The sequence below is a fragment of the Alternaria burnsii genome (assembly GCF_013036055.1).
Source record: "Alternaria burnsii strain CBS107.38 chromosome Unknown 693, whole genome shotgun sequence".
NCBI lineage: Eukaryota > Fungi > Ascomycota > Dothideomycetes > Pleosporales > Pleosporaceae > Alternaria > Alternaria burnsii.
The window spans coordinates 1,272,074-1,291,656 of record NW_024066117.1 but is presented as its reverse complement, the minus strand read 5'-3'; the positions used below and the strand labels follow the sequence as shown (position 1 = coordinate 1,291,656).

Sequence of the window (19,583 nt, the reverse complement as noted above, 5' to 3'; positions counted from 1 at the left end):
ATACCATGGTCGTTTTAGCGTCGTACGTTTCGTATTGCGTGTCGCTTTGGCCTCTGGACTACCCCTTCTGGTTTGGCGTCGGCGTTGCGCTTGGTTTTGATTGAAGTATATGGCTGCGATGGTCAGTGAACGCACGGACTACCGACTTATGGGACAATCGTGTGGTTGGATCGATGAGAGTTGATGATAATACGAGTAACGAATCTGGACAATGAAAGGAACGTTTGTTGAAGCCATGTTGTGTGTTGATTAAGAAATATTATACAGATCATAAAATGCCGATCAGCTTCCATCCGTTGCCCAGACATGCATTAGGATCTGGACAGGGGGTTGATGTCGCTAACTTTCCTTATCCACCTACGTCATAATCTTTGCGCCCCATCCAAGGAACAACACGATGACCGTTGACTTCGAGTTGCCGCTCCTGCAGTAGCTCAGAAACCGGATTTCGGCTTTCACTCGCTACGAAACTACTGTCGATATCTCATCAAACATCTGCATGTTCTGCTTCTTATAACGTGGAAAAGTGTTTCAATACAGTCCACGCACGAGCTTTGTATCTCTCATCAGACCATTCACTATCCTTCGTATTCAAGTGGCCCAATATGTGGAAACCAAGCCCTTTTCTTGGCATGCTCGTCGCCCTCATCATGACCGTGTTGGCCGCAGCTGTTGACGAAGCAACGACATCATACACGAGTGACAGCTCTTTTCAGGACGACTTGATGAACGTCACTAATGAGTATCGTGTGCAACACAATGCATCAAAGCTTGAGTGGAACACGACGCTATCTGACTACGCTCAGGACTGGGCAGACGGGTGCAAATTTGAGCATAGCGTACGTTACACCACCTGATCCTAGGCCAGCACGCGCTGCTGAAACCCGGAATTGATGTCTCGCTTCCAAAGCGACAACACCCACAGGTGGGAGGAGTATCAGCGGCTCGGGAACTACAATGACATGTCGACTGCGCTAATGCTAGAAACCGTGTAGGGCGGACCATACGGTGAGAATCTCGGTTCAGGATATGGCAGCGCAGAGCTTACCGTCACTGCATGGGGAAATGAAAGCACGAAGTATGATTTCAAGGCAGGGGAATTCAGGTTTGTTCAACTCTCTGTTTACGCCATATGTATACGTGCTTACTGATTTTACCAAGCGAGGAATCTGGCCACTTTACTCAACTTGTGTGGAAATCGACAACCTCAATGGGGTGCGGCCGCAAAGAATGTAATGGTGGTACCAGTGGTGGTGAGGGCGATGCTCCGGGGTGGTTTGTCGTCTGCGAGTACTGGCCTCGGGGAAATGTGGTTGGACAGTTTAAGGAGAATGTGCAGTCTACACCGCAACAGGATGCCGAGTCAAGAGCCGCGAGCACTGCGATCGGGAAAGTACTGTATGTGTGGGTCGGACTCGTCACTGGATGGATAGTCACTGTGTGGTTGTGACGACGTAGCGAAAAACGATGTATCGTTTCTCTATATGTAACACCTTACTAGCGGATACGTGAAGACAGGACGATTGGTGCCGGGCCAATAACAACAACCAAAAGGCAACTGTGACAGTAAATTGTTCACAACATGACGGGCTATCACTTCGTCGAATCGATGCAGTCGTCCTATTCCTCCATTCATGTACTGCGCCGCGAAGTACTTTGTCATATCGATCCCAGATGCATCTTGCTGCCAACATGCCGTCCCGAGAGTACCATGCATGATGTTGTGACCTACATGTAGTCTACCGTTAGGCATAAACGTATCTTCATCACGTATTTGTAGATGATTCTATGTTTGCTCGAAATCTGATCGACGACCTACAAGTCATCTACATATATTGATACAAGACGGACACTGTCTTGAGAGTATTTACTTCACACTTTCCTACTCTAGGATACCACTCTGCTTTCCTAAAAATGGCTCGCATTATCGGCTCCACAACAACTCTGAATCCGATCGATCGTCGTACCTGCTTGAGATCTCCTACTGCACCTAGGTTCAGTCGAAGACTTCGACATCAACATGATACGCAACAGACCACAGACTCTGCTACGGACAAGGTCTCAATGACCCAAAGTCCTCCTAGACGCAATGTCCAGCGAATGATCGAAGTTCGCATTTCCCGGAAAATCACCGTCCTGCCCGACCGACTGTTGGAGGAGCAACTGATGGTTCCACCTGCACCTATGTACCAGCAACTGGTTGATCTACATAGATACCGGCTAGGGTCAGCAAGATTCAGACTGTCACGGCAAATCAGAGATGAAGAGTGCTGGCGTGTGCTTCTCAACGACACTGAAGTTGTGGGCCCTCGTGGTTGTTGGATAGCTCGAGGAACAACGAGCTGGCGATATCCCTTTGGAAGTGCTTCGACCATGTACCGGGTGCACAACATCAATCGCAAGAACCTGAACCAGCATTTAGGGGGGAACCTGCTCTACACGCATGCTGCCATGAATGTTATGGGATTTAGATACGCATTGAAGTTCACCACCATCGTCGGAGATGTGCCCCAACAGTTTGAAGTGTCACATCTCTGCGGACACTCTCACTGCTATCGACCGTCCCATTTGGTGCTTGACTCCCATCGAGTAAACCTGTTGAGATCACGATGCCGTGGCTGCGGCAAGGATAAGAAGGGGATTGATTACAACCATTGTGTTCATGCCGACCTACCAGGGTCGAGTGGACGACACTGCTTTGGACACGAGCAATGTCCCGAATACTGCCCAGAGCGCTTGAAACAAAGGACTTCCGCGGCTAAAGAACAAAGAAATGGCTAGAGGATTGTTGGAAGTCATGGGCGCACTCAGTTTGGGGCTCTGGTATCACGACTGCTTAACGGCATTACTGCTTCGAACTTGGGGGATGAATACAGACTACCAGAGCGCACGAAGCTTGCGACGGGAAACAGGAGCGTTTGGAGGTAGGAAGGAATCGTCTGGTGAAGTGGGAAAAACAAGCGTTTCAAACGCTTGCAGCTCAAGAAGCAAGGTATCATTGGTTCTAATAGTGTATAAATTAGAGTCGTGTTTCAATCAGCTATAGATCGAGCTGTGAGAATGAGTGACGCAGATAGTAGGACCTCATGCCCCACCAACATCCAACTCCGCCGTGAAGTCTTTCCGTATGGTAAGGTTCTCGTACTTCTCTTGATTCTCGATCACCAAACCTTGTTCGTTGGCTAGATGCAGCAAGCAGATGAAGCAATAACTCGTCGAGATATCGGCCATGGTTTGTTTCGGATACACAGCCTGTAAGCTGTTGACGACGTCGGTAAAAGTCAATGAACCATCGACAGCTTTGTTTGCTGGATCGTCGGCGACATTGGGTTGAGGAGGCCCAGAGATCTAATATTGGTCAGCTTAGATGCTATGTGAGAGTTGGTTCCATAACTTACGCCTTCGAATCCGATACCTTTCCATAGCTCGTCCTTTAATCTTTTCACGTCCACCTTCTTTGCGACTCTTGCGTACTGGACATATTCGGGCCGGAATCGTCGGCTTTGTGTTACTAGCTGCGCACCAAACGCGTCAGTCTGCGAGCTAGGTAACATGCCGTCTATTGGTAGTGTAGCTTCGGGTGCGTCAGGCGGCGGCGAAAAGTGGTCGCGAGCGTCTGCGAAAACGTCCTCATCGTCGATAGGCCCACCAGGCATTGGCAAACCATCATCTTGGAAGAAGTCGGCATCGTAGTTGCCCTGCATGTCGTCACCCTCGCCTTCTTGACCTTGATCAGCCCAGTATGCTTCGTCGACGCGTGCTGGGTCTCCAGACTGTGCTTGTGCACGGCGTCCGCCCTTTCGGGAGTCCATACGTGCTTTGGGTTTCAAGAAAAGACGCAACAGCTGTTTCGAGTTGAAATGCTTGTCATCTGGGAGAAGATTACGCGACTTGGACTTCCATTGCGCTTTTGGTAGAGATATAGTTGAATTGGATGTTGCAGGCGTGTAGAGCATATCAGCTAGTGTCTGAGCCATGGGTGCGGCGAAATCAATCTCGAAGGGCTCCCTCTCTTTCCGTTTCGTTGCTGGTGTTGCCTTTGTAGAATGCTTGACTCGTGAGATACGCCAATGCTCAGGGCCTGCCCAGCTCTTCTTAAGAGCTTGATCGAAGTAGGTCAGAATGTTCTCCTGTTCTTGGTCACGACCGTGCATCATAGAGACGCCATATTGAGCACCAGTACCGAGTGCACCGTCGGCGCTGTCTGGCTCCTCATCCCCTTCAAGGCCCATAGTGTGAACGCGAGCCTGTGGATGTTGGATTACTTGACGAGCCCAGACCTCTCCGCCTTCGCCAAAGCCCGTTTCCGGAGGTAGGTCGAATCCGCCCATGTTCACGTCGTCGTCATCGTCGAAGCCCATAGGGTTATCGTCATCCAAAAAGAGGCCTGATCGGTTGCCCGCCTCATCTTCTTCATCTTTGGCACCGTCTTGGTTGGCAGAGTCATCGGGAGCCTTGAGAAAGGGAAGATCCATAGAACCATTTACATCACCAAGGTCGAACGTCTTCATCGAGGGACACACGTCTTGCCTGTCGAGCTGGGATAGATCGGGGAAGTACCTAGCAGCCAAGCCAGATATATCAACATCGATAGCATCGGGCGTCTGGGGCTGGTCTTGCTGCATATGGGCGTCTTCGGGCACTGGGGTAGCACGTGTGTCGTCAGCGGTGGCATCGTTGGCGTCATCGCTGCTGTCAAAGACGATCCTGCCTCTTCCGTCTATGGCCAAGTGATTGAGGAGGAGACCTTTTGCTCCGCCCTCGTCAAAGTCGGCAGAGGCTTTCTTGAAGAGCGGATCTACCGAAAACTCGAGCTCCATCTTCTTGTTCTGTAGTTGTGCAAAGGAAGACGCGAGGGTAGCTTCGGCCGACCGGGCAGCCCTCTTCTTGCGCTTCTTTTGGCCGCCCTCTCCATCCTCACCATCCTCGCCTTCGCCGTCGTCGTCGTCGTCGCCTCCATCAGCGTCATGGCCGTCTCTCCGCTTCTTGCTGGCGTTTTCTGCGAGTCCGCTGAGCAGCTTGCCCGTATCGGTGGCCACGCTGTCGACCCTGCTGGTATAGATCTTGACGCAGCCGTCGAGTGTGCAGCTCGCCTTCTGGAAGTTGACGCCGTCGCCTTCCTTGAGCAGAGACATTTCGTGGAAGTAATCGATGAGGGCGAAGTTCCACGAGTTGTTTGCATTGATTTTCTGCCCGTCACGTCAGCCTCGACCTAGTGGGTGCAGTTGTGTATGCCTACATTGTCCGTGGCCATCTTCATCCATTCCTCGAAGTTGGCCAGCAAGGGCATGACGCCGCGGTTTCCCGGCGTGACGGCGTTGCCGGTGATGTCTGGCATGTCGTCCTGGTCTTGCGAGGGCGTCTGGGGGCTGTCATGGTCGGCGCCGTGCAACGTGCGTCGTCTCGCAGGCGTGGCAGTAGCCGTCGAGGCGCGCATCGAGTTGCGCTGGGCTTCTTGCTGTGCATGGCGGCGGATGGCCTTTTCCTGTCGGTCGTCGTTGAGCGGCACCTTGATGGGCGTCTTCTGCGGCGAGGCGGCCGTGTTGTACTTGGTCGTGCGCGCCATGGTGGGTTGGGTCATGGTGATTGTGATAGCCCTGGCCGGAGCCTTGTTTGTTTGGGCGAATCCGCGCGGGGGTTAGCGCGCTACCACCATGACCTTCCGCATCAACGCGCTCCCGAGTGCAGACACCCACATTCGCAATATCACGGACGTCGGGCTATTTGCAACCCATGCCCTAAACTCTCCTTCCCCACAATCCGTTTACTACTACCTTCGTGTTTACTCGTGACGCTCTATAGCGCGGCCTCCATTTTCCGTCAATGAGGGATGAGCGGACATCCTACTGGATATGTTAGCATGACGATGCTAGGCCTGTTGGTCGCTCGACACTATATCTTAGACGTGCTTCCTCGACCCGCCATTCTTGATTGACATCTGCACTCTGATATTCCAACTTCGCCATGCGCCTTCCTAGTTTAGCAGGCCTTAGCTTGACCGCCTCAGTCGCGAGTGCGACACTTCAGATCGTCCCTGGTGCAACCTGGACAGCAGTGCGTTGCGTCGTGCGCCATCCGGAACGCTAACTGACGACATCGCTTCAGACAAACACAGGTCAGCACATTCAGGCTCACGGCGCCGGCATCATCAAGGATGGAGGAAAGTGGTATTGGTAAGAATGGTCTACGTCTAGCCTCACCCTCTCCCCATCTGACACACCGATAGGGTTGGCGAAGATAAAACCAACGGAACAGCTTTCACAAACATCAACTGCTACTCGTCCACTAACCTCGTCGAATGGAATTATGAGGGTGCACTAATCTCTCGTACTGCATCCGGCGACACAGGGCCCAATCGTGTCATCGAGAGACCAAAGGTTATGCACAACAAGCAAACAGGCAAGTATGTTCTATGGATGCACATTGACAGCGCCGACTATGGTGAGGCCAAGATCGGTATCGCTGTTGGAGACAGTGTCTGTGGAAAATACACGTATTTGCGAAGCGAGCGACCATTGGGTTTCGAGAGCAGAGATTCAGGCGTCTTCGTTGATGACGACGGCAAGGGCTATCTACTCACTGAAGATGTAGGCTTCTCTTGTTCAACCATCAGCACCCACATTACTAACAAGAATAGCGCAGCAACGGCTTACGCATCAACGCACTCTCCGATGACTATCTCAACATTACTAAGAACGTCTATGTCTGGAAAGAGAAATATGAGTCTCCAGCCGTCATCAAACACGAGGGTGTATATTTCATGTTCGCTTCGCAGCTCACCGGATGGAACCCAAACGACAACTATTATAGTACATCAACGGCCCTTTCGGGACCATGGTCTTCGTGGAAAAAGTTTGCAGACTCAGGATCAAACACGTACGCTTCTCAAACAACCTTTGTGTTGCCTGTTGGGAACGGATACGTATACATGGGCGATCGATGGCAGAGTGAGAATTTGATGAGAAGCACATACGTGTGGCTCCCACTTCAGATCTCCGGGACTACCGCCAGCATGAAGAACGCAGTCAACTGGATTCTTGACCCCAACTCTGGGGCCACTACTCCCGGCCCCGAAGAAACCTCGTACGAAGGTGAAAGCGCAAACCTTGCTAACGGTGCTAAATCTCTGACCTGCTCTTCCTGCTCAGGCTCCAAGGCAGCTGGGTACATTGGCGGCACCACGTCCGGCTCTGCCACATTTTCCAATATCCAGTCTTCAGCAACGACTCGCACGACGATGAGGATCAAGCATCTCAACGGTGACAAGAGTCAAAGGTATGCAAATGTCAGCGTGAACGGGAAAACGCAGAAACTAGCATTCCTGCCCCATGGGGGAGGTGATCCAGCCAGCTCGGTGATACACGTCGATTTGAAGCAGGGTACGAATGAAGTCAAGATCAGCGGTATCGACGGAGGTTGGGGACCAGATATTGACAGGATCTTCGTTCCAGTTAGGTGATTCATCAAAGCTTAAGAACCGTGTTTCATACTGCCCAAAGCGTTAGGCTTAGTACAAGAGGGGAGAAGATTTGACCGTGGACTCTGAAAAAGACAGTAGGAGATGCTTGGAGTACCTAGGTATGATCCCAAACATGATAACTTGAATGGAGACTGGAAAATGTTTGAATTCGCAAGTTTCCATTCAAACTTGGTGATACGAGCTGACCTGCAGCTGCTGAACGAGCGAAGGTATATATATATACAGCGTTTGCGTCGTTACATTAGGTGAAATAGGGCCCGTGAAGCAACACAAGAGACTAAGAGATGAAATACTTTGCCTTTACGCTTCGAGCAGCAGCACCCTTGGCAGCAGCTCCAGCTCCAGCCGCCGCACCACCGGCTGCCATGTTGCTCATGACAAACTTGGCGGCCTCGTTCGCATTAGCACCATATGACAAATGCGGCGGCAGGATGACAGCCTGGCCCGCACAGATAAGATCACCAGTTGCGCAGATGATCTTGGTGTTTCCGGCCGCGACTTTACCGACAGGCTTGCCGTTGTTTGGGTCACCAAAAATGACAGCGCTGGACACAAAGGCCGAGTCCTGGGCACTAAGCATGTCTGCTGCGTTATGAACCAGCTGTCCACCTTGTCTGATTGTTCCGTTAGGCTTCATAGTCCTTAAATTCTATTGGAACTGCTTGTTACTTACGAGTAGCCCGCCATAACCAGTGTAGTGTCCGGGCATTGCGCCCTGACCTGTCCAACCATCTGCGCCATGAGCTGACTGCCTCCTTTGTCACCACCAACAAGGAAGCCTGGAACATCTGCTGGGTATTGGATGCCTTGTACAGCGACGTTGGCAGCACCTCCCATCATGGCGCCGAGGGCCGTGACAAATGGCGGGCCCGCAATGCTGCCCATGTTGCCAAGTTCGGTTGTGCCACGGGCGAAAAGGACGGTCATTGGTTTGCAACCGCCGCCATTCTTTACGTCGTTCTGGGTGATTGAAGTAAGGGCGGCGAATGCGGTGGTTGGGAGGAGGAAGACGAGAGACTTCATGGCTGTAGAGGGTGTGGCTTGATTCCGTTAAGGAATTTGTATTAAGATATTACAAGTATGTGGTGAATGTAGATGAAACAAGTACGGGTATCTTGAGAAGTGAAGTAGAGATGGATGGGCTGCTGTTCATCTCATGAAGCGAATGACATGTCTTCTTATAATCTGGCCCAGCAGAATGCCATGGTTAACGCTGAACAATCAACCACCGCTTTTCAGGAGCTTGAATATGCGATGTACACATCTGTCATGTTTTCATTTGCTTTTCGAAAAGACATCAAACGTCATGCCAGACCACAAATAGTACGCATACTGGCGGTCAAGGGTGTCGTGCGACATGTTCTACGAGCCCTTCCATGTCGAATCGAGGCCATTGGGGACGGGATTAGAGTTAGAGCTACAGCCTAGTAGCCGCTATCCCGGTATACCTAGCAGGAACTGTGACAAAAACTGCCGAGGTTCACGGGTGATGCGCAGCATGGATACTCTAGATGACCGAGGCAGCGAGTTCCATCTAATGGGGCTGGGTGTGAGATGCTTGGCATTGTTTCCTATCCCTGCGATTTGATGCTTCGCTGTCCGCGTGACTTGACGTCAATGCGGCTTCAGACTGAGCTCAGGACGTCTAACGTTGTTGCCAGACTATGGGAAACGGCGAGCCAATCGCATCCGACAAAGATGTTCGGCTGAAATCACGTCTCATGACTCTGACTTCTGTCGCACCGTGTTCACATCCTGCGACTGTTTCAGCAGCCCGTTCCATCTCTTCAGATCCCGAATCGTCATGCGTTCCAGACTCAAGGCCAAGCTGCGTTCCAAACCTGCGGTCGCACAGTTTCGCGGAAATATCGGATCGCCGCTAACATGGCTCGTTCAAAAGTCTTGGTGAGCTTGTCCATGCGACATGGTGTCTGCGAAAGCATCGTGGCTATCCAGATGCGGGCGAACGAGTCACGCCTTGACGTTTGTGACGCTCACGTCACTGTGGAAAAACGCTTCTCAAGCTGATGCATCGCGCATACACTTCGGGATGATTCGAAAGGGCTACGCTGCAGAGACGCTGAGAGAGCGAAGAGAAAAGGGCTATGATGCAGAAACGCTGGAATCGCGAGGAGAAAAGGGCGACGTTGGCTACTTTGGTATTTGGCACCACCCCGCCTTCGCCCCAAGAGGAAGGTACTAGCGACTTGTGCAATATCCCAGTCCATGATCTTTTATTGTATAACTAGCTCTAGCGCTGCGCAGGAAAGGTCTTCCAGTAAACAGTTTCAGAGCTCAGGTATCGTGAGTGGACGCACATCATGCCTCTTGAAGTCCATCGCATAACCTCTGCCACCGACTTTGACGAGTTCGTCGCCATACAGATTGCTGCCTTCGCCAACGGCGGGGGTATCACTTCTCTGCTCACGCCAAATCCCATCACAGAGGAGTATGTCCAAAAGTCTGTCGGCAAGCACGTCAAGTCGTGGAGCGAAGAAAAAGATGTTATTTACCTCAAAGTCATTGACACCAATCTCGATGGGAAAATGATTGCAGTCGCCAAATGGCGCATCAACGAGCAGGAGCGAAGTGAAGAAGAAGCCAAGAAGATGTATCCGGTACCTGACGAGCAAGACAAGGGACAACAAGGCTTGCTGGACTTTATGGCCTTTCTTAGTCGAGTAAGAAAAGAATACATGGGAACAAAGCCTTTTTACTGTCAGTGTCCAGCCAAATATGCCGAGATGATCTGCTAACAAACGCTAGTTTTACACATTCTTGCAACGCACCCAGACCATCATCGGAGGGGTGCAGGGGCCATGCTGCTTGATTGGGGTACCAAGCAAGCGGATCGCGCAAGACTACCTGCCTTCTTGGAATCGTCACCAATGGGCAAGCCGTTATATGAGAGGATGGGATTTCAAGCCAAGGAGGGTAAGTCGCGGACAAATTAACTGCTTTCAGGACTGTGACTGACTTTGTGTTTTCGTCTTTGCAGTGGTAACGTGGGATCTGACACACTATGGGTTGGAAGGTACGGATTACAGCACAGTGATGCTTCGGGAGCCCGTTCCGTAGAAGTTTCTGGATTTTGTAGCACGACCAAAGCCGCGAAGGCAATAATCAGGTTTCGGGCTGTGTCGACCAGTGATGCATCTCATCTTTTACTCACACCACCCGTTCTTTCCCAAACCTAACTTTCACATCCAAGCCTCTCTTGCTCAAGTCCTTCACTCTCCTTACAAACTCCAGTTCCTTTCCACTCTGTTCTAGCATCGAATTCCTCCCTGTGTCCTCCAACACAAGTTCGTTCAAGTCTTCCATTCTGTTCAGTGCTGCGAAAAAGTGCTCCACAGTGTCTCGACTTTCTTTGCTTTCCAGATTGCTCATGGCTGGCTGCACAAGGGTAAGTGCCTTTACCTCGGAGGTAGCTGGTCCTGCGCAAGAAAAGAAAACAATTGCAGTCTGTAGGCCAAGGATCCTTATAGAAAATCTGGAGCACATATAGGAAAGGCATTCAGCCCGAATCTGGCGACTGACGCGAAAGAGAGGAAGATTCAGCACCGACACGGCAAGATGCTCCGGTTTGGTGCAATTTACGATGACAATGGAAGACAGCTCTGGGTAGATAGCCATGGCGTATATATGATTGCGTATCTCGCCTGGTAGTTCCAGAAACGCACAATCTGTCTTTTTGGGCTGCACAGAGTCAGCTGTCTGTTGTACCAAAGCGTTAGGAATTTTTTACGGGCGATGCTGACACGTTGCCGCTAGGTCGTTTGTGGCGCAACCATTTGATCATCATTGTTTCTATTGCATAGTCGCCCCTGGATGTAGTAAGACGACGACGGATCGATGCAGCGCCCCTGATGATGGAAATGCGGGCGGGTAGCGCCTTAACCCCATCAGGATAGCTCACCTTAATAATCGTCTGATGCCCAACACAGCTCTTTCATCAAACCTGCAATATCGCGCGATTGGTTAGCTATGATATAAAATTCCATTGACTACGTTATATGAACAAGTTGTTGTGGTGGAAGAATCTAATTTAGACCCATGGCTTGCCTATGTATTGTACTATTACCCTTCGTGATATCATTCGTGTGTAAGCAGTACCTACTACCCAGGTGCTTCTAGTATAGTGGCCGGCGGCCACTGGCCAGCCGAAATAAATGATAGTACTATTACCCTTTCCACTCCAGCTATGCCACATTCATGCATGTGACCACGAAAATCCAAAACAGATCTTGCAAAATACACTACGTTTACGCCTTTCTCACCTTGTAATCTTTGGGGTCGCACTGATTGGGATGTCAGGTCGACCGGTCATTCTAATTCTCTCCTTTATCAACCTCTCCGTCCTGCTTAGTGACCGCACCAGGGTGGTAGGTCCTTCGATGTCACTTCTTCCAAGATCATCCCCCTTGTTATCTCTCTTCGCATAAACTCGAATGGTATGTCCAAGTTTATGGCTTGGAGTCGGCGGCGCGAATGGAGGTGGAACGGAAGGGCTCTTTATCGCCAAAAACAACGTGTCAGCATTAGCGCTTGTCTTCAAGTGCCAATCTTGTTCAGTGTCAAGCCGGAGTGATTGTGCTGCTTGGCATGTGGGTGACTGTACGGCGATTGAGCGACCATGGACTTGTTGACTCGCGAGCTTGGAGTTATGGTTGTTACGGCGACGGTAATAGACTATCCCAAGTAGAGCTACAAGAATTGCGAGAATCACACCAGCTGCTGTAGCCAGGTATTTGCTGTTCTGATCAGACCTTGGAACCATCAGCCTATGGTTTGGAGAATAAAGGACCCATACGCACCATTGGTAGTCACTCTTTTGGATACCCTGGCTTATCTCAGTGCATGCAGGGGTCGGGACGGTTGGGTGATACACCAGGCTGGGCACGACTGTCGTTCGTACAGCCGCTGAACTCATGGTCAACGTGGAGATGAACATGTTCGTCTTCGCTGGCTTTGAATATGTACACATATTAACGTAGTAGCCGTGGATGATTTCATCATCCTCTTCATTGCATACATGTTGACAAACCACTCCACTCGTATGGAGGCTGCGCAGGTAATCGGACTGACACACGCAGTTTCTGTATGTGGACAGATCGGATATCGGAGCCACTGGTGGAACACAGTTGCCTTCAGAGATGTCCAGGATACGGCATGACCTTGCACATGCTGGTAGTAGATCATAGTCAAAAAGACTTGTGTCGTGATTCTTGCTCACTCTTGTGAAGCGATGCATGGTGAGATGTTGGTTGATCAGTGATCGGGGCGTAAGCTTGCTAGAAAGGCGTTCCTAGTCGGAGACTGTTATAAGCAGCGCGTTTCTGGAACGAACACGGTCCAACCTTTGAACAAGCTTCACTTGCTGCTCATTTCACAAAGTCCTATAAGGCCCTCACGGCCGCCTCGGCCGCCCTACTGCAACCTTTACTCTTTCTCTCTAGCTTCCATGGTTCCGCTGTAAGCACATATCTTGATTGACATGCAACTCTTCGAACAAAAACATGACGAACCCAAGTAGCGGTTCAAGAGAAGTAGTTGAGCGGGCGGAGAAAGACTTAAGTCTGACAGGCGTTCTTAACGAGCATACTTGGAGGAGTAATTCTTGGCAAGCATTTGCGGAGTTCTCGGGGGTGCCAAGATGACGTGGTGTTTGCATCGTTTGCATCCGCGCCAGAACTTTGGGGAAACAGCGACAGGGAGTCTGCCACCATTAACACCATCATAATGCTCGCACGCACACATGTATCTTCTCGGTTACTTCTGAGGGCGCTCGCACGGCCTCGTGCTACAACATGCTCTGTACTCTACCCTTTACCAGCGTGCCCTCGACGTGGAAAGCGCACAAAGGCCAGCAGACCCGATGAGACGGAGAAGGATGCGACGACTGGACCCAGGTCTGCGATACGAGACAAGCTCAAAGGCGCAAAATCCGTTTTCGAGAACGATGCGGAAACGGACAGGCTTACGCGCCCGCTGTCCGACGCCGAACTCGAACGTGATGATATGCCTGTCATCAACTGGTACGAGCAGGACTTGGACAAAGGCACGCCGCAGCGTCTCGTTGAACGCTTAGCCACACCGGAAGATCGAAAGAAAGACAAAGAGATGTACATGATGATAGAGGAATCGCAGAAGAACCCCGACTACGACGACGCAAGGCTGAACCGGCGACTCATCGACAGCCTACTGGCTAACCCAAACTTCGCCGAATTGACGGACGAGCTCAAGGATATCAAGGAAGGCATCAAGTCGAGGGAAGAGCTCCAGCAACTAGAAGAGCAGGCAGCCATCGAAGCAGGGAAAGAAAGCAAAGAGTTCAAGACTGGCCTACGGACGGCCACACTCCAAACTCTACAAGACATTGTCAGCGATCCGGATATTGGAGATGCGAAGGCCGATCTCCAAAAGTGCATCGACGAGATGCCAGATGTGGAGGAAATGGACAACCCTGATTATCAAGCCATGCTGAACAAGGCAATGGACAAGCTGGGGGCCAATGAAGCTATGCAGAAGAAGGTTGCTGCTATGAGCGAACATCTCGATAGCCCGAAATTAGAGACTGAATGGGAGGAGTACCAGAGAAACACAGAGGACGCTATCGCTGAAGCTGAGGCCCCGGATGACGATCTCACCATGTCAACGCCCGAGGACCTGCAGGATGTGGATAAACTCCTGCACCAGATGCGGGACATCATGAAGTCTCTGGGTGGCGACAGCGGCCTTGAGTCTGAACTTGATGCAGCCCTCAATGAAGACTCGTCGTCGAACCAAGATCAAGACGGTATATTCGAACGTGAGATGGACCCGCAAGAATTAGCGGAGGAAATCATGAAGTTTGCCGAGTCCAAGGCATCACAGCCCCAGCAGCTTATGGAGGACGAGGAAGATGTTCCCGCCGAGTTACAAGCCAAAGTTGACGAAATCATGAAAGATCCCAAGTTGATGGAGAAGCTCATGTACATTCAGAAGCTCATCTCAGAAAACAAGCAACAGCAAGGTGATCTTACTACTATTGCGCATGATAGTGCACCTGATCCCTACCAACTCGAAGACGACCGCACCGCTACCCTCAAAGAACGTATGGCTGCCGCGCTTCAAGATCCAGAACACGCTGCCGCCCTCCAACGACTCCGCGTTCATCTGCCCCCACCTTTTAACATCTCGCCCACGCTGAAGTCTTTCAATCAAGCCATTGAATTCGCATACATCGGCGCAAATGACGACATCCGCCGAATTCTCTGGCGCTCGTACCAAAAAGCGCGATCTTTACCTACCTTTCTCCAAAATATCAGTGACGAGGCCTGGGATATACTGTATTACTCCCAGGCGGTCACATGGGGCAGCAACCAGAACCGTGAGAACCATCTCAGAATTTTGCTAGCAGACCTCAAGAGCCTAGGGCGAGACGGTCCACCCACGCACCCTAGTTCACTCGTTAACGGGGGTGTTGAGCAGATGGACACATGAAATGCCAGAGATTTCATTATGATGTATTGCTGTACGATATGACGACATGTATATGATACCCTTTGAATACATAGGACTCCAAAGGCACTTTTCCAGAGCCATTCTTCATCCAATCTGACATTGTATTTTGTACATATTGCTAAGGGCCTACCTTTTTGCACTTATGGCATCGATGATACGCCAGGACCTACCACAAACCAATATCTGATCATCTCCAACTCCCGAGACCGTAGCTATGAACGTTAGCACTTCCGTCGACGCTGTTGCCGATTCTGACAGGTATGAGTGAGAAGGCGCAATTATCTCTTGCCTTGTTCATCGGTACTTCCCATGAAATCTTAAGTGAAAAAAAAAACGGTGCTATACTACCTTTCTACAACCCTTGACAAGTCACTCCGACACTATACGAACCTCTAAAACTCCATTCAACTGCCGTTAGCCCCTGCTCTCTCATACCAGCTCTCATGCGAGTAATCCTTCTTCGGTCCCTCAACCTCGTATCTGATCATGAATCGCTCAATCTTCGCACCGCGAAACTTGAACTCGCAGTGATTGCGGTAAGTATCCGGATCACACCAATGATAACCTTTGGCCATCCATCCAGACTTGTTGTCAACTGGCGCGTAGAACCCCCACGTGTTGAACAGTGCTCCTACACTTTTGTTGTCATCTTCAACAAACCATGCTGTGATCTCGTCGCGTGTCTCATTGTATCGATAGATGTAACGGCGAGTCGCAGGAAAAGACAGGCCAGTATCCATGGTGAATGTGCCTTGTTCGACGTACAGGTATTCGGATATGTAAGTGGTTGGATCGGTAGATTGGCGTGGGTGGAAGTGTGCTGTGCCCACAAACACGCCGCCAGGTGTGTTGGTATGTGAGTCAATTTTGCGTGTCATGTTCCACACACCTTGCATACCTGTAAACACTGCGGCGGCAACGAACCGAGCATCTTCTTGGGACGCCTGGAGTACTTTGGCAACGTCTTCGACTACTTCCTTCGCCTGGGCATTGGTACCTGCATGGTGATAGCGCGATGGAAAGGTAGGACCTGTTTGGCTGCCAAATAGCGAGTCGTCGCGCGAGACGCCTGTTCCTCGTGCAAATTCTTCAATCAAACCAACGTAATCTGCCATCCAGAACTGAGGTACCTGTAGCGGTTTCTGGTTCATCGCTTCTTGCATGCGTTTCGTGTCGTCGTATCTGTGCAACTCGGACAATAAAGACGGCAGCTGCTCAGAATCCCGCTTGGCCCAGCTTTGAGCAAGAAGTCGAGCTTGCATCTCCATCACGCCCCAATAAGGACCCTCATAGAAGCCCACAAACCCAATTGTAGGGACTCGCCGAGAGAACACCGACCCACGGGAAAGGAGATATGGTATACGTGAATTTGGTGTGGTGCTATCGTCGGCAAGAAGGCCTCTGACGCAAGGGTCAAGCCAGTCCAGATCGGCTTTGTAGCCGTTAGCTTCGATGATACCCACGACGTCGCAGATCTTGCTCTGGCTCTGTAAGCTATCAGTATCTTCGTCACTACTGAAATTAGGAGTAGTGTAATTACCGTTGGCTCTTTCCCCGACCCATGATACCAGGGCTCGTACTGCTTCAGACCAATATCTAGGGAGACACCATCACTTGCCTGCGCGACACTGTCAACCCACCCTCTTACTGGTACAATAATGCCACTTCTCACAAACTCCATGTAAGTATCTGTAATGCCAGTATATCCGGGGTGCTGTGTCTGGCTTGCGGCGTATGCGAGCTCGGCGTGTCCCACGTCACTCAAGTCGCATCCTATACTTGCTTTCAGGAATTCGTGTCCTTTAGTTGCTTTTTCGGGTGGCACTGTAGAGATGGCTGCTGAAATCTCTCCATTGCCACGGCGCGAAAGATTGTAGAGAACCAGATCCAGGGGAAGGAATCTGGGTGCTGGGTTGAAGTTTCCGTCTTGGTCCTGAGGGTCTTGAGGAAGATGACGAGGAAGACAGTAGAAGGGACGGTTGACGATGTGAAAGACCCTGCTCTCGGCATGCGTAGATGTCTTCTCATTGGGTGCGTATTTCGCGTTCGAGATTTGGAAAGCAGCCTGTGCGGCAGCTTCTGAGCCACTAATACCACCCCCAATCACGGCCACCTTTCCGGGAGAACTCGTCAACTCAGAGAGAGACCGAAACTTTGAGGAGTGCTGGATGTTCGGAAGACTCGTAGAAGGAGTGGGATCGAAGGTACCAGCTGGCTTGTTGAAGAAACCACTAGCCACAATCAATCGGTCAAACGTACGGGAGTCTAGCTGGCCGGTACCGTCGTCGCTGGTAACTTTCCAGGTACGATCTTCTTGCAGGGATGCCTCGACAACCCGCTTCCCGAGGAGCAGATTATCAGTGATGCCAAAGCCTTTTACGTATGCTTCAAGATATCGTCCCACTTGCCACGCTCTAGGGAACATGGGCGGAGCAGCTAGGGGATGCACAGCGGGTCTCGAGAGATCCAAGTCTACCGAAGTCCAAGGCAAATCGGAAAATGCAACTGTATATCTGCTCAAATTGGTCCGCATCTCTGGACTGCATTTTTCACCTGGTCCTCCATGTCCATCTCTCCACATGCCACCTACGCGGTCTGCTGCCTCATACACGGCAACCACATAGCCATGCTGTTTCAAAGTCCTCGCAGCAACTATGCCTGCAGGCCCAGCTCCTACAATGCAGACAGACTGTTCCTCTCTATGGGCAGTCATCGCCGGTTGAGCTGCGTAACGGCGAAGCGGGGGAATGACCAACGGAGATATGGGCGGGTGCCAAGCACTCAAACACGAAGTGCGGCAGCGTAGAGCTTGGGGCAGCTTTGAGAGAATGATGATTAGCAGATCTGCAGGGAGAGTGAGGTGGTGCTGAGAAGTCCGATGCTAGCCTGTGATGCGCTAGTGAGATGCCCCTCGGAGGATCAACCAATGAGAAAAAAGGTTCAGCGCAGGACATGATGGCAGATGCGGAAGGGCGATTTTGAAACAACGAAATCTATTCAGTGAGTACTCCAGAGTTGATCAGAGTCCCTTTCATGGTCTGGAACTGCGTCTTTCCATACTATGTAGGTGTTAGTGAGCGACTAGGTCATGTTGTGTGTGTGCTTTGAAAGCGGCGTACCGAAATCAGATACCGAATATGACCCTGTATCGCGATTAATTTGGATATCGAAGGCGAATGAGTGTAAGCATACGAGATCGGTAACAGAGCGATGTTGTTCAAATTCTGATCTTGCGAATTGCCGCATATCCTTCCGTGCTCCTACATCGGGTATGTTGGAGGTACTGCGGACTATGTCTCTCCACAACGCCAGCACGCGTTGCCGCTGAATGAACTATATGACAATCAGCAAGCGTTGCATAGTGTAAGTCGTGTGTTGGACAAACGTACGTGGTCCAGGCCCACAGGACTCTTTCCTCGTGCTCGCAGCCGGGACGGAGGCTTGGACGCTACCGTGGCATATCTTCGCAGCATTCCCTCGGTTGTATGTGGAACACTCGGATTAGCTGAATCTGAGAATGCGGATGTGGACACGAAAGTAGTGGATGGTCGGCTGGATGAGGCTCTTTACAGCGATGCAGGCTGACGTATCGAAACGAACAAGCTAGGCTATGATGATGCTAGTCGTCCAAGGATGCGCGTGCAGGATCGGCGCCCCGAAACGACATGCTCGAAAGGACACACAACTGGGATGAGTGACTACCGGCACTGATTCCAGAAATGGGCGTCGAGTGCACTCACGCCATGGACCCCGTGTCGCGTCTTCCCCACCAGACGCGACGCCCGACCACCAAGCCCACGCATCCGCAGTCAGCCCGATACCCACATTAATCCGTCGCAAACAACGCGAGATTCACGAAATGGCGCACGTCGTCGCACGCGTACAGGCAGTACAGACTCTGCTGCGAGAAGACGTCTACCTGAGCGAATACGGCGCGCCGCATCTGCCATGTCCGCTGTCGTTCCAGTTTGTCCCGTCGGCTTTCGACCTCACCAAGGACGAGCTCGAAGCTTGCCTCAGCCTCGTCAACAAGACTTCGGGACACGACTACAAAGCATCAAGCGTTGGCTGGAACCCGCGCAAGAAGCGAGAGGAAATGCTCGATGGCGAGATGATGTATCTCCTGGTGCGTCGCCGCCCTATCGACACGGCTGGCCAGAGTAGCATGGAGACCAGTAGCGACGACGGCATTCTTGGCTTCACCTCCTTCATGTTCACATACGACGATCCCCCGCACCAAGACCGCCAGGTCCTCTACATCTACGAGATCCATCTCGAGGAGCAGCTGCGCGGACAAGGCCTTGGACCCCGTCTTATCAAATTCATCGAGAACGCGGCACACGCATGCCAAATCAAAAAGACGATGCTTACCGTCTTCACCGCGAATAAGCGCGCAAAGAGAATGTATGAGAGCCTGGGCTACGCCAAGGATGAGTCTAGTCCAAATGATAGGGTTACGAGGAACAAGGTCATCAAGGCCGATTATCACATCATGAGCAAATCAATCGATTGAGGATATTCAATTGAAAGAAAAGTAAGATTGCTAGACAGTCTATACACAAAAGCCGAGTGCTGTGTGGTATCTTGGAACGCCAGA

General features: G+C 51.2%; 11 protein-coding genes across 11 annotated transcripts; 6 read left to right on the top strand and 5 right to left on the bottom strand.

Moving 5' to 3' along the window:
• Positions 1–605: 605 nt before the first annotated feature.
• GT037_008083 (uncharacterized protein) lies at positions 606–1,450 on the top strand (the record flags this gene model as incomplete). The annotated part of the gene is made up of 3 exons (XM_038933130.1): positions 606–839; positions 996–1,105; positions 1,162–1,450. The coding sequence occupies 3 exons, from the start codon at positions 606–608 to the stop codon at positions 1,448–1,450; spliced, it is 633 nt and encodes a 210-aa protein (XP_038784631.1).
• A 1,634-nt stretch (positions 1,451–3,084) lies between these two features.
• On the bottom strand, positions 3,085–5,566 carry GT037_008082 (tpr repeat protein oca3 protein; the record flags this gene model as incomplete). Its single annotated transcript, XM_038933129.1, has 3 exons — positions 3,085–3,348; positions 3,399–5,189; positions 5,240–5,566. The coding sequence occupies 3 exons, from the start codon at positions 5,564–5,566 to the stop codon at positions 3,085–3,087; spliced, it is 2,382 nt and encodes a 793-aa protein (XP_038784630.1).
• A 398-nt stretch (positions 5,567–5,964) lies between these two features.
• On the top strand, positions 5,965–7,459 carry GT037_008081 (carbohydrate-binding module family 35 protein; the record flags this gene model as incomplete). Its single annotated transcript, XM_038933128.1, has 4 exons — positions 5,965–6,054; positions 6,106–6,173; positions 6,227–6,587; positions 6,638–7,459. 4 exons carry the CDS (start codon positions 5,965–5,967, stop codon positions 7,457–7,459), a joined length of 1,341 nt encoding a protein of 446 aa, XP_038784629.1.
• Positions 7,460–7,757: 298 nt separating this feature from the next.
• Positions 7,758–8,503, bottom strand: GT037_008080 (carbohydrate esterase family 5 protein; the record flags this gene model as incomplete). The annotated part of the gene is made up of 2 exons (XM_038933127.1): positions 7,758–8,094; positions 8,154–8,503. The coding sequence occupies 2 exons, from the start codon at positions 8,501–8,503 to the stop codon at positions 7,758–7,760; spliced, it is 687 nt and encodes a 228-aa protein (XP_038784628.1).
• A 901-nt stretch (positions 8,504–9,404) lies between these two features.
• Positions 9,405–9,683, top strand: GT037_008079 (uncharacterized protein; the record flags this gene model as incomplete). Its single annotated transcript, XM_038933126.1, has 1 exon — positions 9,405–9,683. One exon carries the CDS (start codon positions 9,405–9,407, stop codon positions 9,681–9,683), a length of 279 nt encoding a protein of 92 aa, XP_038784627.1.
• Positions 9,684–9,801: 118 nt separating this feature from the next.
• On the top strand, positions 9,802–10,558 carry GT037_008078 (gnat family protein; the record flags this gene model as incomplete). Its single annotated transcript, XM_038933125.1, has 3 exons — positions 9,802–10,198; positions 10,247–10,414; positions 10,479–10,558. The coding sequence occupies 3 exons, from the start codon at positions 9,802–9,804 to the stop codon at positions 10,556–10,558; spliced, it is 645 nt and encodes a 214-aa protein (XP_038784626.1).
• A 90-nt stretch (positions 10,559–10,648) lies between these two features.
• GT037_008077 (uncharacterized protein) lies at positions 10,649–10,870 on the bottom strand (the record flags this gene model as incomplete). Its single annotated transcript, XM_038933124.1, has 1 exon — positions 10,649–10,870. One exon carries the CDS (start codon positions 10,868–10,870, stop codon positions 10,649–10,651), a length of 222 nt encoding a protein of 73 aa, XP_038784625.1.
• An 886-nt stretch (positions 10,871–11,756) lies between these two features.
• GT037_008076 (uncharacterized protein) lies at positions 11,757–12,734 on the bottom strand (the record flags this gene model as incomplete). Its single annotated transcript, XM_038933123.1, has 1 exon — positions 11,757–12,734. One exon carries the CDS (start codon positions 12,732–12,734, stop codon positions 11,757–11,759), a length of 978 nt encoding a protein of 325 aa, XP_038784624.1.
• Positions 12,735–13,222: 488 nt separating this feature from the next.
• GT037_008075 (uncharacterized protein) lies at positions 13,223–14,965 on the top strand (the record flags this gene model as incomplete). The annotated part of the gene is made up of 1 exon (XM_038933122.1): positions 13,223–14,965. One exon carries the CDS (start codon positions 13,223–13,225, stop codon positions 14,963–14,965), a length of 1,743 nt encoding a protein of 580 aa, XP_038784623.1.
• Positions 14,966–15,390: 425 nt separating this feature from the next.
• Positions 15,391–18,459, bottom strand: GT037_008074 (uncharacterized protein; the record flags this gene model as incomplete). The annotated part of the gene is made up of 4 exons (XM_038933121.1): positions 15,391–16,473; positions 16,527–17,830; positions 18,106–18,319; positions 18,376–18,459. 4 exons carry the CDS (start codon positions 18,457–18,459, stop codon positions 15,391–15,393), a joined length of 2,685 nt encoding a protein of 894 aa, XP_038784622.1.
• A 386-nt stretch (positions 18,460–18,845) lies between these two features.
• On the top strand, positions 18,846–19,499 carry GT037_008073 (uncharacterized protein; the record flags this gene model as incomplete). Its single annotated transcript, XM_038933120.1, has 1 exon — positions 18,846–19,499. One exon carries the CDS (start codon positions 18,846–18,848, stop codon positions 19,497–19,499), a length of 654 nt encoding a protein of 217 aa, XP_038784621.1.
• Positions 19,500–19,583: the final 84 nt, after the last annotated feature.